Raw genomic sequence first — 13,240 nt, forward strand, 5'->3', positions numbered from 1 at the left:
CCCGGCTAATTTTGTATTTTTAGTAGAGACAGGGTTTCTCCACGTTGGTCAGGCTAGTCTCAAACTTCTGACCTCAGGTGATCCGCCCGCCTTGATCTCCCGAAGTGCTGGGATTACAGGTGTGAGCCACCGCACCCGGCCTTGGCAAGATTTTCAAGGTAACTTTAAGGCAAATTATCCAAGTTTAATATGTCAGTCAACAGGATGAATTCGGACAATACCTTCCTGATGCTGAGCTGAAAATCCTGGGAGACCCTTTGAATGATGTTCAGTCTTTAACAGAAGTTTGTCAAGAAATTTCCAGAATGCAAATTTTATTTTATTGACAAATATCAGTTTTTCTTTTTAAAAAAAAAAAAAATGTTTGGCAGGGTTGGGCAAGGTAGCTTAGGCCTGTAATCCCAACACTTTGGGAGGCTGAGGTGGGTGAATGGCTTGAACTCAGGAGTTTGAGACCAGCCTGGACAATATGGCAAAAACCCATCTCTACCAAAAATAGAAAAAATTAGCCAGGCATGGTGGCAGGTGCCTGTGTTCCCAGTACTCAGGAAGCTGAGGTGGGAGGGTCGCTTGAGCCCGGGAGGCGGGGGCCACGGTGAGCCAAGATTGTACCAATGCACTTCAGGCTGGGTAACAGAGTAAGACTTTGTCTCAAAAATAAAAATAAATAAAAATCTGTCTGAGGGATGACTTTTTAAAAATACTTCATAATTTATCTCCAAACAAGTGGTCAGGCAGTAGAGGTAGAAAGGAAAGCCGGCGGAATTGAGTGCTTAAGAGCCCACAGCGGGCTGACCTGGGGGAGAAGGCACTCTATGACCGGGGGGAAGAAAGAGAGAAGCTCTGGGAACAAAAAACAGACCTCAGTATCTCATCTCCTGCTCTCAGGAAATTCTACTCTGCTCTACACACGGTGATAACACAGCTTCTTCAGCCAGGGTGTGGATGACATCTGGAATATGTTTGTGTTAAGTGCAATCTGTGAAGCTGTTCTGGCCGTAAAACGTGATAAAAGCCGATTTGGACTTCAGAGTTCAAATATTTGGGATATAGGTGGGATAGCAAAACCCCTTGTGGGATTAAATAAGTGCTATTAGGGACTGGAAGGCTCCAGAACTAAGAGAGCCAGGTAATTCCGAGGAACATCAGACCATTTGAACGGTCTGCTTATTTCAAGATCTTAACTGGAGCTTGAACACAAAGAGCAAATCTGATCAAGTTATCTTCACCTCCTTGAAGTGTTAATAAGTTTTGGAAGCTGCAACTGACTTGGATTTCTTTACTGGTGATGAGCCCAGACTTTCAAAATCCTTCACTGTGATCATGTTCTTTCCCTTCCATTATTTACTGGATTGAGGCAGTTTTATCTTAAAACCACAAAAATGTAAAGTATCCTATAACATCTCCGTAGAAAACAATTCCCAAAGGACAGGAACAGGTACCTCTTCTATCTCAAAGATGTGTTTAGCCATTATTTGGGTTTTAGATAACCCCAGGCCATAAATACTTGGCCCAGAGTTGCCTTGATAAGCTCTACTATCAAGATTATGCAAAAGGTATTCCAGACAAGAGATGATAATAGCAGACAGAGAAGTTGTCTCCTCGTTTATCCTAACTAGATGGACACTGTGCTCAAATTTCAGTAAACAAAGCGATGCAGAGGGAAGGGAACCAAGTGCGGGAAGCGCAGTTGAAATCCATGAGCACCAAATAGTCAAGAACCTTACAGAAACTGTACAATTTACAAGGCCATCAATAGTAGACTGGTTCATTAAATTACAGTACAGCCCATACTATGAAATACGGTAAGCCAGGAAAAAGAATTAAGTAATTCTATACATACAGAATGAAAGATCCCCACATAAATTGTTAACCTCAAAAAAAAAAAAAAAAAAAAGTTGTGACCGGGTACAGTAGCTCCCAGCACTTTGGGAGGCCAAGGTGGGAGGATCACTTGAGGCCAGAAGTTCCAGACCAGTCTAGGCAATACAGAAGACCCTGTCTCCACATTAAAAAAAAAAGGCAAGTTGCAAAAACGCTGGTCATAATGTGATTCTATTTTATGTATGCAGGATATATTTTTGATTACATGATAATCATGGTTACCTCTAGGGATTGGGAATATGTGCTGAATTTTCAGGTTTTCCCTTACATACATCTTTTTGTTTTGTTTTGAGACGAAGTTTCACTCTTGTTGCCCAGGCTGGAGTGCAGAAGCGCATTCTCGGCTCACTGCAACCTCCGCCTCCCGGGTTCAAGCGATTCTCCTGTCTCAGCCTCCCAAGCAACTGGGACTACAGGCGCCCGCCACCATGCCCGCCTAATTTTTGTATTTTTAGTAGAGACGGAGTTTCACCATGTTGGCCAGGCTGGTCTCAAACTCCTGACCTCAGGTGATCAGCCCACCTCGGCCTCCCAAGGTACTAGGATTACAGGCGTGAGTCAGCACGCGGGCCATTCCTTTACATACTTCCACATTAATCTTTTGTTTTTCTTAATGGTGAGCATATACTGTTTTTGTCATTTTAAAATCCTCAGTAAAGATTTAAAAGATTAAAGGAAAACAACCAAATGAAATGGGGGTTGGGGAGGCAGTGATAAAAATACACGAAATCATTAAATGTGGTTATTCTTAGGAGTATTTTTTTCTTCATTCTACTTTTCTGCATTTTGCAAATGTTCTAAAATGATCAATAATTTTATGATGAAAAAATCATTTTGAAAACACTTTGAATATATAGAACAATATGTATATTATGCTACTATTTATGCACAAAAGGATACTTAAGTAGACATATATGTCTATTCTTGGAATATGATACAAGAACCTGGAACACTGACACTCTTCAGAGTGAAACTGGATCTCCCAGGGGACAGCAGAGGAGCAGGCTTTTCATTCTCTATCCTTCTGTAGAATAACTTTTGAATTTTACACTGTATGCCTATATTAGCCCTTTGTAAAGGTTAAAATGTTTTAAAAATGAAAACCATTACATCACTCTGCTAAATTTGTTTTGAAAATATTATCTTCATCAGGTTTTATGAGGCGATTGTTTTGAAAGGGCAAGAATGCTTGTTGATTGTTCATTCTTTGTGACGACCTTTGCATGAGTCATCGGCTGCACGACAACGCCAGGAAAGGGTTTTTTAAGTAGATGAGGAAACTCAGGCTCAGAGAAATTCAACGGCCCGCCTGAGGTCACATGGCAAAATGCACTGGAGTTTGAACTTGAGACTATTTAGCACTGAAGTTCTTGCTGTATCTACTCTCACTGGCTGACTCCTGGCGAGTAGAAGGAGGTAGCCACCAACCAGTGCTCACATATGGCATTTCTTTTTTTTTTTTTTTTTTTTAATTAATTAATTATTTTTTATTATACTTTAAGTTCTAGGGTACATGTGCACAACGTGCAGGTGTCTTAGCATATATAAACACTTTCTTTCTTTCCTTCTTTCTTTCCTTCTTTCTTTCTTTCCTTCCTTCTTTCCTTCTTTCGAGACAGGGTCTGGCTGTTGCCTAGGCTGGAATGCAGTGGCACGATCACAGCTCATTACAGCCTCATATCCTGGGCTCAAGCAATCCTTCCACCTCAGCCTCCTGAGTAGCTGGGACTACAGGCATGCACCACTACGCCTGGCTAATTTTTGTTTATGCCCCCACTGATCTCGGACTCCTGGGCTCAAGCGATCCTCCCGCCTTGGCCTTCCAAAGTGTTGGGATTTTAGGCGTGAGCCACCGCGCCAGCCACATATGGCATTTCTTTTTTTTTTTTTTTTAATTTAACTTTTATTTCAAGTTCAGGGGTACATGTGCAGGTTTGTTATACAGGTAAACTTGTGTCCTGAGAGTTTGTTGTGCGGATGATTTCGTCACCCAGGTATTAAGCCTAGTACCCATTAGCTAGTCTTCCTAATCCTCTTCTTCCTTCTGCCCACACACAGCATTTCTTTACCTCTTGTCTCAACTTTTGTTTTCTCTCGGATTTCAAATGTAAATATTTGGCCAGACACAGTGGCTCACGCCTGTAATCCCAGCACTTTGGGAGGCCAAGGCAGCCAGATCACCTGAGGTCAGGATTTTAAGACCAGCTTGGCCAACATGGCAAAACACTATCTCTAATGAAAACACAAAAATTATTCCGGCATGGTGGGGGGTGCCTGTAATCCCAGCTCCTCCGGTGGCTGAGGCAGGAGAATTGCTTGAACTCAGGAGGCAGAAGTTGCAGTGAGCCGAGATTGCACCACTGCACTCCAGCCTGGGCGACAGAGTGAGACTTTGTCTCGAGAAAAAAAAAAGAAAGAAATGTAAAGATTGATCATTAGTGTTTAATGAAATCCTGTTATTTGAATACAATCCCTTATTTCACAGAAAAAGGACAGCTGGTGAACCGTGTGCGCTCATATCCATAAACTCCAAGGGTGTCTGCGCAGCTTTCCTGACACAATGCCTTTGCGGGTACCCATCTTGATGGGAGAATGTGTCTTGCAGGTTCAACCCCATTATGCGCTTGCAAATGGCATAACTAGGCTAACTCTGGCCTAGCTTCTAACTCTTCTGAATCTTATCGTTGATTTATGAGGCAATGTTTACGTGATCGTGCTTGGCCATAACTCACAAAACCAGGAAGCTAAGCAAAGCCAATTTCCAACAACCTCACTGCTCGGAGCCTTTTCTCAAACCTGGCCACGTTCACACTCTGCTCCTCAATGGCCTCCTCGTCCGTGCGGCTCCCAACATCCCTGTCTTCCTCACTGATGCCTCTGCCTCACCCCTCTCACCTGACACTACGCTCTGCTTCTCCGTCCTGGTTCTTTTGCTTCCTTTCTCAGCCAGAAGGTGCCCTCCTCCCCTGGTTAGGCCACCTTTTGCTGCCCAGGACAGACACTCAGTCTCATCTGTACCTGGGACTCCATCTGCACACAGGACTGCTCTGGCAAAGCCCCTCCTACATTTGGCCTCACAAGTATGGACTTTTTTGGGGGTGGGGGGGACGGGGTCTCGCTCTGTCCCCCAGGCTGGAGTGCAATGGCGCGATCTCGGCTCACTGCAACCTCTGCCTCCCGGGTTCAAGCGATTTTCCTGCCTCAGCCTCCCGAGTAGCTGGGATTATAGGTGCCCGCCACCACGCCCAGCTAATTTTTGTATTTTTAGTAGAGACAGGGTTTCGCCATGCTGGCTGGGCTCAAGCATGGACATTATATGAGTGGAAGCCAGCACTAGTAGCCACAGTCTCAAAGCATCTTATGTGGACAGGAAGCCCCCCTCCAAGAGTAGAGCTGTTGACTTAGAGAACAGTGGCCTAACCTCCCTGAAGGCAGGGACTTGGCGTTGTATACATTCCCTGCCTGTTCCTATTTCAGTTCCTGACACATGGAAGGCGCTCACTATATATTTTTAATAAATTAGTTAATTGATTAATTACATTTTAAATAATTGTAGTATGACAGTTTCATAACTGTAAAGCTGTAGGAGAGGGCATGGTCTGACAGCCCCACCAACGCTCATGAAAGGCGCAGGGTTTGGGTGACTTAGCTGAGCCATCATGGCCATCTAGTGGCAGAACAGCGACATCACTGGTTTAGTCGGATAGTGGAGTGGTTTTTGTTTTTTGTTTATGAGACAGGGTCACTCTGTCGCTCAGGCTGGAGTGCAGTGGTGTGATCTCAGCTCACTGCAGCCTCTGCCTCCCGGGCTCAGGCAATCCTCCCACCTCACCCTCCCGAGTAGCTGAGACTATAGGCTTGTGCCACCACGCCTGGCTAATCTTTGCATTTTTTGCAGAGATTGGGTTTTGCCATGTTGCCCAGGCTGGTCTCGAACTCCTGGGCTCAAGTGATGCGCCTGCCTCAGCCTCCCAAAGTGCTGGGATTACAGGTGTGAGCCACCGTGCCTGGCCGATCATTGTTTTGCTTTGTTTTAAGATAAGTTATAAAATTAAAATGTTGATAGCAGGGTGGGAGGTGGGGAGAGACAAAAAGAAAAAAAGAAAAAAAGTAAAATGTCAATAGCAAACATATTGTAATATAAGAAAGAGAGAGAATAATGAACAGAGGAGTCAAAAGATGGGAGTTAAATTCTTGGGAGAGCTGCAGAAGGGGAGTGTGGGGAGAAGGGGCCAGGTGGCTCCTGTACTTGTCAAAGTTGACATCCAGCATGCCCGCCTTCTCCTGGCTGATTCGCAGCAATGGGGTATCCAATCGCCGAATGCAATCCTTGTCCAGTGTTGATGTCCACTCTTGGAAGGTTTTTCGAACCAGCTCATCAATGGCCTGGACCATCTGCTGATAGGTGTGCACACTCTCCTCTCCAGTCCCAATATGGGGCAGGAAATGAGCACCAGCAAGGCACTGAGGGGAAGAACAGGCAGGTGGAGCCGGCCTGCCACCTTCCTCCAGGGGCCACCATCTCCCTGAGACCTACACACGCGTGCATGCGCACGTACCCCAACAATATGCATAAGGCTTGCTATGGAGACGGATTGAGTTTTGATAACTTAGAAGGAAGGTAAAGCCAAAAAGGAAGGTGACAGGAAGAGACCAAGGCACAATGAGAAAAGGAGTCAAAATGAGGAAAGAGAAGCACAGAGAATTCATTTAGGAAAAAAAGTTGGGAAAAAAAGGTCAGTCACAGAAGGAGCAGGATATGAGACACAAGGTTGAAAACCAGTGTCAGCCCTTCCTAGCCCAGATGTAGCCCGCCAGGCCCAAACCTGCCTCCAGCTATCTGCAGGCTGCCTAACTCTCTACCAGAACCAGCTGCATGATGGCAGGTCACTACCTCAACAGCTTTCAACGTGTATTCCGAAAGAGTGTGTGTGTGTGTGTTCGTTTGTTCATTTGTTTGTGACGGAGTCTCGCTCCATCACCCAGGCTGGAGTGCAGTGGCGCGATCTCGGCTCACTGCAACTTCTGCCTCCAGGGTTCAAGCAGTTGTCCTGCCTCAGCCTCCCGAGTAGCTGGGATTACAGGCACCTGCCACCACACCTGGCTAACTTTTTGTATTTTTAGTAGAGACAGGGTCTCACCATGTTGGCCAAACTGGTCCTGAACTCCTGACCTCAAATGATCCACCCACCTCGGCCTTCCAAAGTCTTGAGATTACAGGTGTGAGCCACCATACCTGGCCCCAAAAAGTTTTAAAACAATGTTTTTTGTTGTTTCTTTGTGCTGTCTTTCCAGAGAGACCAGGCTGTGTAAGGGTGTCACCTGTCCAGGTCTCTGGATCATGAGGCTGTATCTTCTACTGACCCAACACCCTAGATACCGGCCCTGTTCCTCATCTGCAGCCTGATATGAAATTCCTAAAATGAGGCTGGGCCTAGTGGCTCACGCCTGTATTCCCAGCACTTTGGGAGGCTGAGGTGGGTGTATCACCTGAGGTCGGGAGTTCGAGACCAGCCTGACCAACATGGAGACACCCCTTCTCTACTAAAAACACAAAATTAGCCGGGCGTGGTGGCGCATGCCTGTAATCCCAGCTCCTCGGGAGGCTGAGGCAGGAGAATCGCTTGAACCCGGGAGGCGGAAATTGCGGTGAGCCAAGATGGCGCCACTGCACTCCAGCCTCAGCAACAAGAGCGAAACTCCGTCTCAAAAAAGGGCGGGAGGGAGGGAGAAAGGAAGGGAAATTCCTAAAATGGCCCATGTTCCACCAGCCTCACACACTGCCTCTGCAGATCTTAACCCACGACTCACTGAACTGAACCTGCCACTCCCCTCACCGACATAGGTGCCGGTCGTGAAGACTCTTCCGGGAACCTCTCAGGAGCCGTCCCCCATCCCTCCCGGCGCGGCACAGCCTGCAAACCCGGCCGTCTCACTGACGACAGAATTTGGAGAAGACCAGGCACTTACGGTCATGACTCTGTCGACGCGACGCCGGAGGATGTGCACCCAGCGCGCCTGTCCGGAATACTGGGCCATGTAGGGCTCCAGGTCTGGCCACTTCTTGTTCCGTTCACGGTTCACCAGGGCCAGCTCGCTATTGAACAGCATGTAGAGATCCACCGCCTTCTTGTCATAAGTCCGCTTGATAGCCTAGGGAAGAAGAGGAAGAGGCTGGCGACGTGCCCGGGAAGGCGGGTTCCCTCCGGTCACTCATCCCCGAGGAAAGCTGCACCCCGCTGCGGGAGTCACACTCCCGGGGACGCCGAAGCCAGGGAACAGAAGAAAGACAAGAGGCGCCCGAATTCTGGACATGGAGAAGGGCACACGTGGAGGCAGGAGGGCCTCCGGAAGGCTGGGAAGGGACTCCAAGAAAGCACGCGGGACGGAAAGCCGAGGAGGCCGCGGGGCAGCCGCACCTCGCGGGCAGCAAGCCTGTGGAAGGTGTCCAGCAGGAGCACGCCGTGCTGTACGTCCCGCACCAACTCGAAGGCCGAGGTGATCAGGTTCTGGGTCATCACCTCCAGGTCCTTGATTCCGGCCCGGAACCTGCATCGGTGGAGAGGCATGGGGCAGCTGAGTGCCCTCGCCTGACCGGGGGTCCACCCCCGAGGAAGAATCCCATGCGTTGCTGAGGAGGGAGGGTTTCCTGTGTGCGGGCCCTCTAAGTACTTTAACCTACACGAATCCATTTAATCCTCAAAACAATGCTGTGAGATGGGCTCTATCGCCAACTGTATTGCATAGAGGAGGAAGTGGAGACAGCTGATGGAGTAATTTGCCCAATGTAATATATCTGGTATGTGGCAGAACCAAGATCTAAGTCCGGAAAGGCTCACTCTGGAACCCTCAACCCGAGTTGCCACCCCCCTCCCCTGCACTCTCTCCTGTCCCCACTTCCCCACCACCCTGATCCCAATCTGTCCTTCCACCATTTATTTTGCACACTCTTGCCACTCCTCCTACTCTTGGTTCCCTGATGTGCCTTCCCTGCCCACGCCTGGCATCAGCCTGTGGTTCCCTCACTTATTGTAGTCTTCATGCCAAGAGGTGTTCTTCACATCCAGGATGCCCCCGCGAACAGCTCGCAGCATGTGCAGGTTTTTATGAAAGATGTCCTCAATCTCCAGCAAATTCCGTGTTATCTGTGGCCCCTGGGCACCGAAGAAGCAAGGAAGGGGACCCTGCTTGCCATCTTCCCAGCGGGCGAAGTGATACTGACAGTCACATACCTAAAAAGAAGCCAGCGTGAGGGTTCCTGCTTTCCTTCCAAACTCGAAAGTCCTAACGTATTTGGTTTAGCTTCAAATGTCTAAAAACATCACTGCAAGTGACGGCAAGTGAAAAAAAAAGAAAATAAAAAAGAAAATATCTAAAAACCAGGGAGGGCCAACCAGCTGCCGGGGGCTGTTGGAATGAACTTTGCCCGCAGAATGAAATATGAGATAGTAGGGCAGCAATAAGAGGCAAATGCCAGAAAAAGCAGTGTGGTGGTAGGACACACAATTGTGCAGGAAAAGCCAATGTGGTGAGTGTAATTTTTTGTTTTGTTTTGTTTTGTTTTGTTTTTTGAGACGGAGTCTCTCTCTGTTGCCCAGGCTGGAGTGCAGCAGCACGATCTCGGCTCACTGCAACCTCCGCCTCCCCGGTTCAAGAGATTCTTGTGCCTCAGCCTCCCAAGCAGTTAGGATTACAGGTATGTTTCACCATGTTGGCCAGGCTGGTCTCGAACTCCTGGCGGCAGGTGATCCACCTGCCTCAGCCTCCCAAAGTGCTGGGATTACAGGTGTGAGCCACCGCACCCTGCCATAAGTTCAATATTTAGCCTCTGCCCCGTTTCCCCTGGTTCCTGGGGTGGGGGGTGGGGAGGGATTCTGGAGGGTCTGCTGTTAGCTTTTGGTTCTTCAGTCTTCTCACCTCAATAAGGTCCTTGCAGCGCTGCACGAAGGCATCAACCTGAGCAAAGATGCTGGTCTGGTCTAGGACCCAGCCCCGACTGGAGAACCTGTGTCAGGAGAAAGGCTGACTGAATCGGAAGGCAAGAGCACAGTCTAGCTATGTAAAGCTAGACCAGGAGCCCTACATTCAGGGAAAGCCCTAGAAAACCAGACTCCGAGAAACAACTCTGCTGAATCCCAAAGGAAGAGACTCAGGGGGAGAAGAACCAGACAGGAGACAGAGCATCTAAGTTCTAGGAGCCGATTCATACATAACGGAATTTTAGACGATGGGGTCAAGATAGGAGGAAAAGACCAGATAGGGTTCCTGGGATCAGGGAGGAGAGATTATTAAAATAAGGAGAAGCCAGGGCAATGAGCTACAGTATCTGTATCCAGAGAGAAAACTTGGCCAGATGTAGAAACTCCTGGGTCTAGGAAAATACAACCAAGAGGCTAAATAAAGTGCACACGAAAGAAGTCAGACTCTACCGTCTTACAAGGATGACAAGGGAGTTGAGATATGGGGTGTTACGGGAGGCATGTCATACTCGGTGTGCATCTGCACGGCCTGTAGGTAGTGATCTTTCCAAGCATGACAACAGAGGATGCAGCCTTGCAGGTCCTCCTTGCTGGAAGAGACATATCCCTCAAAGATCCGGTCCAGGGAGATGGCGTGGCAGCATAAGCGGATGATCTCATTGCTCATCTGCGGAAGGAGTCCCCACAGCCTCTGTCCCCGCCTCCTTGACACCCAAGTCCTTCTCTGCATCCCCTGCCCGTGCCTCGTGTCTCAGCCCCCTACTCCTTGATTTGAATCCTGAAACTCATCCCACCCCTGGTTCTCCACCCCTGACCACACTAACACCTCTGGTTCCATGCCCACTCCTTGTCCTAGGTGGCCCCTTACTCTGCCTCAGCCCAGCTCTGCAGCCGCCCTGCCCAGCAAGGTCTCAGCTCAGTGTCCCTTCTCCCACTCTTTGGCTCTGTCACCCCCAGTGAATGCACCAGGCCCTGCTCCTCAAGAGCCCGTGCTGCTTCCTAAAGCCCTCTCTCCCCCACTGCAATCTCCATCTTGAGGAATGAGAAGAGCTTTGTCTTCCGCACAGCTCAGCTTGGGGGTCTGTTCTTCCTGCTGCTTCCCCGTGTTCCACCAACTCCTCTTCTGAAGCCCCTCTTCCTACCTAAGCCACCTCCACCTAGAAACAGAAAGTCCAGCCCAGGCTGCGATGCGGAGCAACCCTAAAGCAGATGATGCTGGTAGAAGCCTTCGGTCTCTGAGCAGAAAGGTCAACCTTCACTACCTTTTCAACCACAGATCCTCTGCCAAATGCATTGCCCCTGCTTCAGAAAACCTGGCCACCCTCGTAAACCCCTCCACCCCGCCCTCGGCATATGCACACCTTTCGGAATAGTGAGGTCAGTCTCTCCCGAGTGTTGTAGTGGGGAGAGTTAACCCAGATGATGCGGATGAGACTGATCAGCTTAGGGAGCTTGCTAGAGATGTCCTTGGGCTTCATGAAAGCCAACTCCTGGTAAGGTTCCTTCAGGATTGACAAAAAGGTCAGGTTTGACTGTGCTTGACGCGAGCCATCCTGGCAGTAAAAAGAGACGAGAAGTAGATTTATGCACCGGAAAGCACTGATTCAACACAAGTGCTTTTTTTTTTTTTGAGACAGAGTTTTGCTCTTGTCACCCAGGCTGGAGGGCAATGGTGAGATCTCGGCTCACTGCAACCTCCACCTCCCGGATTCAAGCAATTCTCCTGCCTCAGCCTCCCGAGTAGCTGGGATTACAGGCACTCACCACCACGCCCAGCTAATTTTTGTATTTTTAGTAGAGATGGGGTTTCACCATGTTAGCCAGGCTGGTCTGGAACTCCTGACTTCAGGTGATCCCCTCGCCTCGGCCTCCCAAGAGCTGGGATTATAGGTGTGAGCCACCACGCCCGGCCCACAAGTGCTTTTTAACCACCTTCAACCCCATCCTGACTTGCCTGTACGAGGAAGCCCTCCCATCAGCCCTACACAGTAGCGATCATTTCAGGTCTCTGTGAGCCCTCAGAGCAGAGTTAGCACATGTCAGTTTTTCTGTCTTTTCTCATGTGTGTGTCCCAGCTCCCCCACCAGACTGAGAATTCCCTCGAGTCTAGATTTTTCTAGATTTTGTGTCTATTCCTGTTCTCTCCAGTTGAATTCAGGACTCTGCACTAAGCGGACACTCTGTTGCTGTTGATCAACTGGCCGCACATCACTCTCATTTGTCCCCATAGTTGTCACCCAGTTCCCCTCACTGCCCTGTTCTCAGCCAGGACTTTAGGCTTCTCCAGTTAGTTCTGGCTCAATTCCCTTAATACCTAACCGAAAATTTCACCTAGGAAAACAGGTCTTCTATCTGTACTCTACAGGCCACTCTTACCTCCTGTGTGACCTAGCACCAGCATAATCAGCTTGTCACATCATATCAATTTTTTTTTAATGTTTATTGGCCAGGTGTAGTGGCTGACACCTATAATCTCAACACTTTGGGAGGCCAAGGATCACCAGGAGTTTGAGACCAGCCTGGACAACATAATGAGATCCTACCTCTACAAAAAAATTAAAAATTAGGCCAGGTGAAGTGGCTCATGCCTGTAATCCCAGCACTTTGGGAGGCCAAGGCGGGCAGATCACGAGGTCAGGAGATCGAGACCATCCTGGCTAACACCATGAAACCCCGTCTCTACTAAAAATACAAAAAATTAGCTGGGCATGGTGGCATGCGCCTGTAATCCCAGCTACTCAGGGGGCTGAGGCAGGAGACTCGCTTCAACCTGGGAGGCAGAGGCTGCAGTGAGCTGAGATCACGCCATTGCACTCCAGCCTGGTCGACAGAGCAAGACTGTCTCAAAAAAAAAAAAAATTAACAATTGGGCTGGGTGAGGTAGCTCACGCCTATAATCCCAAAACTTTGAGAGGCTGAAGTGGGTGGATCGCTTGAGCTCAGGAGTTCGAGACCAGCCTGGGCAACATAGCAAAATTCTGTCTCTACAAAAAATACAACAGTTAGCTGGGCATGCTGGTGCGCACCTGTAGTCCCAGCTACTTAGGAGGCTGATGTGGGAGGATCCCTTGAGCCCAGGAGGCAGAGGTTGCAGTGAGTGGAGATCACACCACTGCACTCCAGCCTCCAGCACACTGTCTCAAAAGAAAAAAAAAGAAAAGGAAAGAAAAAGAACCAGGTGCAGTGGCTCACACCTGTAATCCCAGCACTTTGGGAGGCCGAGGTGGGTGGATCACGAGGTCAGGCGTTTGAGACCAGCCTGACTAACATGGTGAAACCCGGTGTCTACTAAAAATACCCAAATTAGCCAGGCATGGTGGCGGGCACCTGTAATCTCAGCTACTTGGGAGGCTGAGGCAGGAGAATCGCTTGAACCT

At 48.8% G+C, this 13,240-nt stretch overlaps 1 protein-coding gene across 1 annotated transcript in view; it reads right to left on the reverse strand.

Annotated features, from left to right (window-relative positions):
* Positions 1–13,240, reverse strand: part of DNAH2 (dynein, axonemal, heavy chain 2) — a 150,399-nt gene that overhangs the window by 117,504 nt on the left and 19,655 nt on the right. The window contains exons 7-11 of the mRNA XM_011994733.1: positions 11,225–11,416; positions 8,911–9,116; positions 8,304–8,433; positions 7,855–8,037; positions 6,134–6,348 (exon numbers count right to left, since the gene is read on the reverse strand). Coding sequence (XP_011850123.1) covers positions 6,134–6,348; positions 7,855–8,037; positions 8,304–8,433; positions 8,911–9,116; positions 11,225–11,416 — 926 coding nt within the window. The remainder of the gene's footprint in view (positions 1–6,133; positions 6,349–7,854; positions 8,038–8,303; positions 8,434–8,910; positions 9,117–11,224; positions 11,417–13,240) is intronic.

Source organism: Mandrillus leucophaeus, unplaced genomic scaffold (assembly GCF_000951045.1).
Source record: "Mandrillus leucophaeus isolate KB7577 unplaced genomic scaffold, Mleu.le_1.0 Scaffold46, whole genome shotgun sequence".
Lineage (NCBI taxonomy): Eukaryota > Metazoa > Chordata > Mammalia > Primates > Cercopithecidae > Mandrillus > Mandrillus leucophaeus.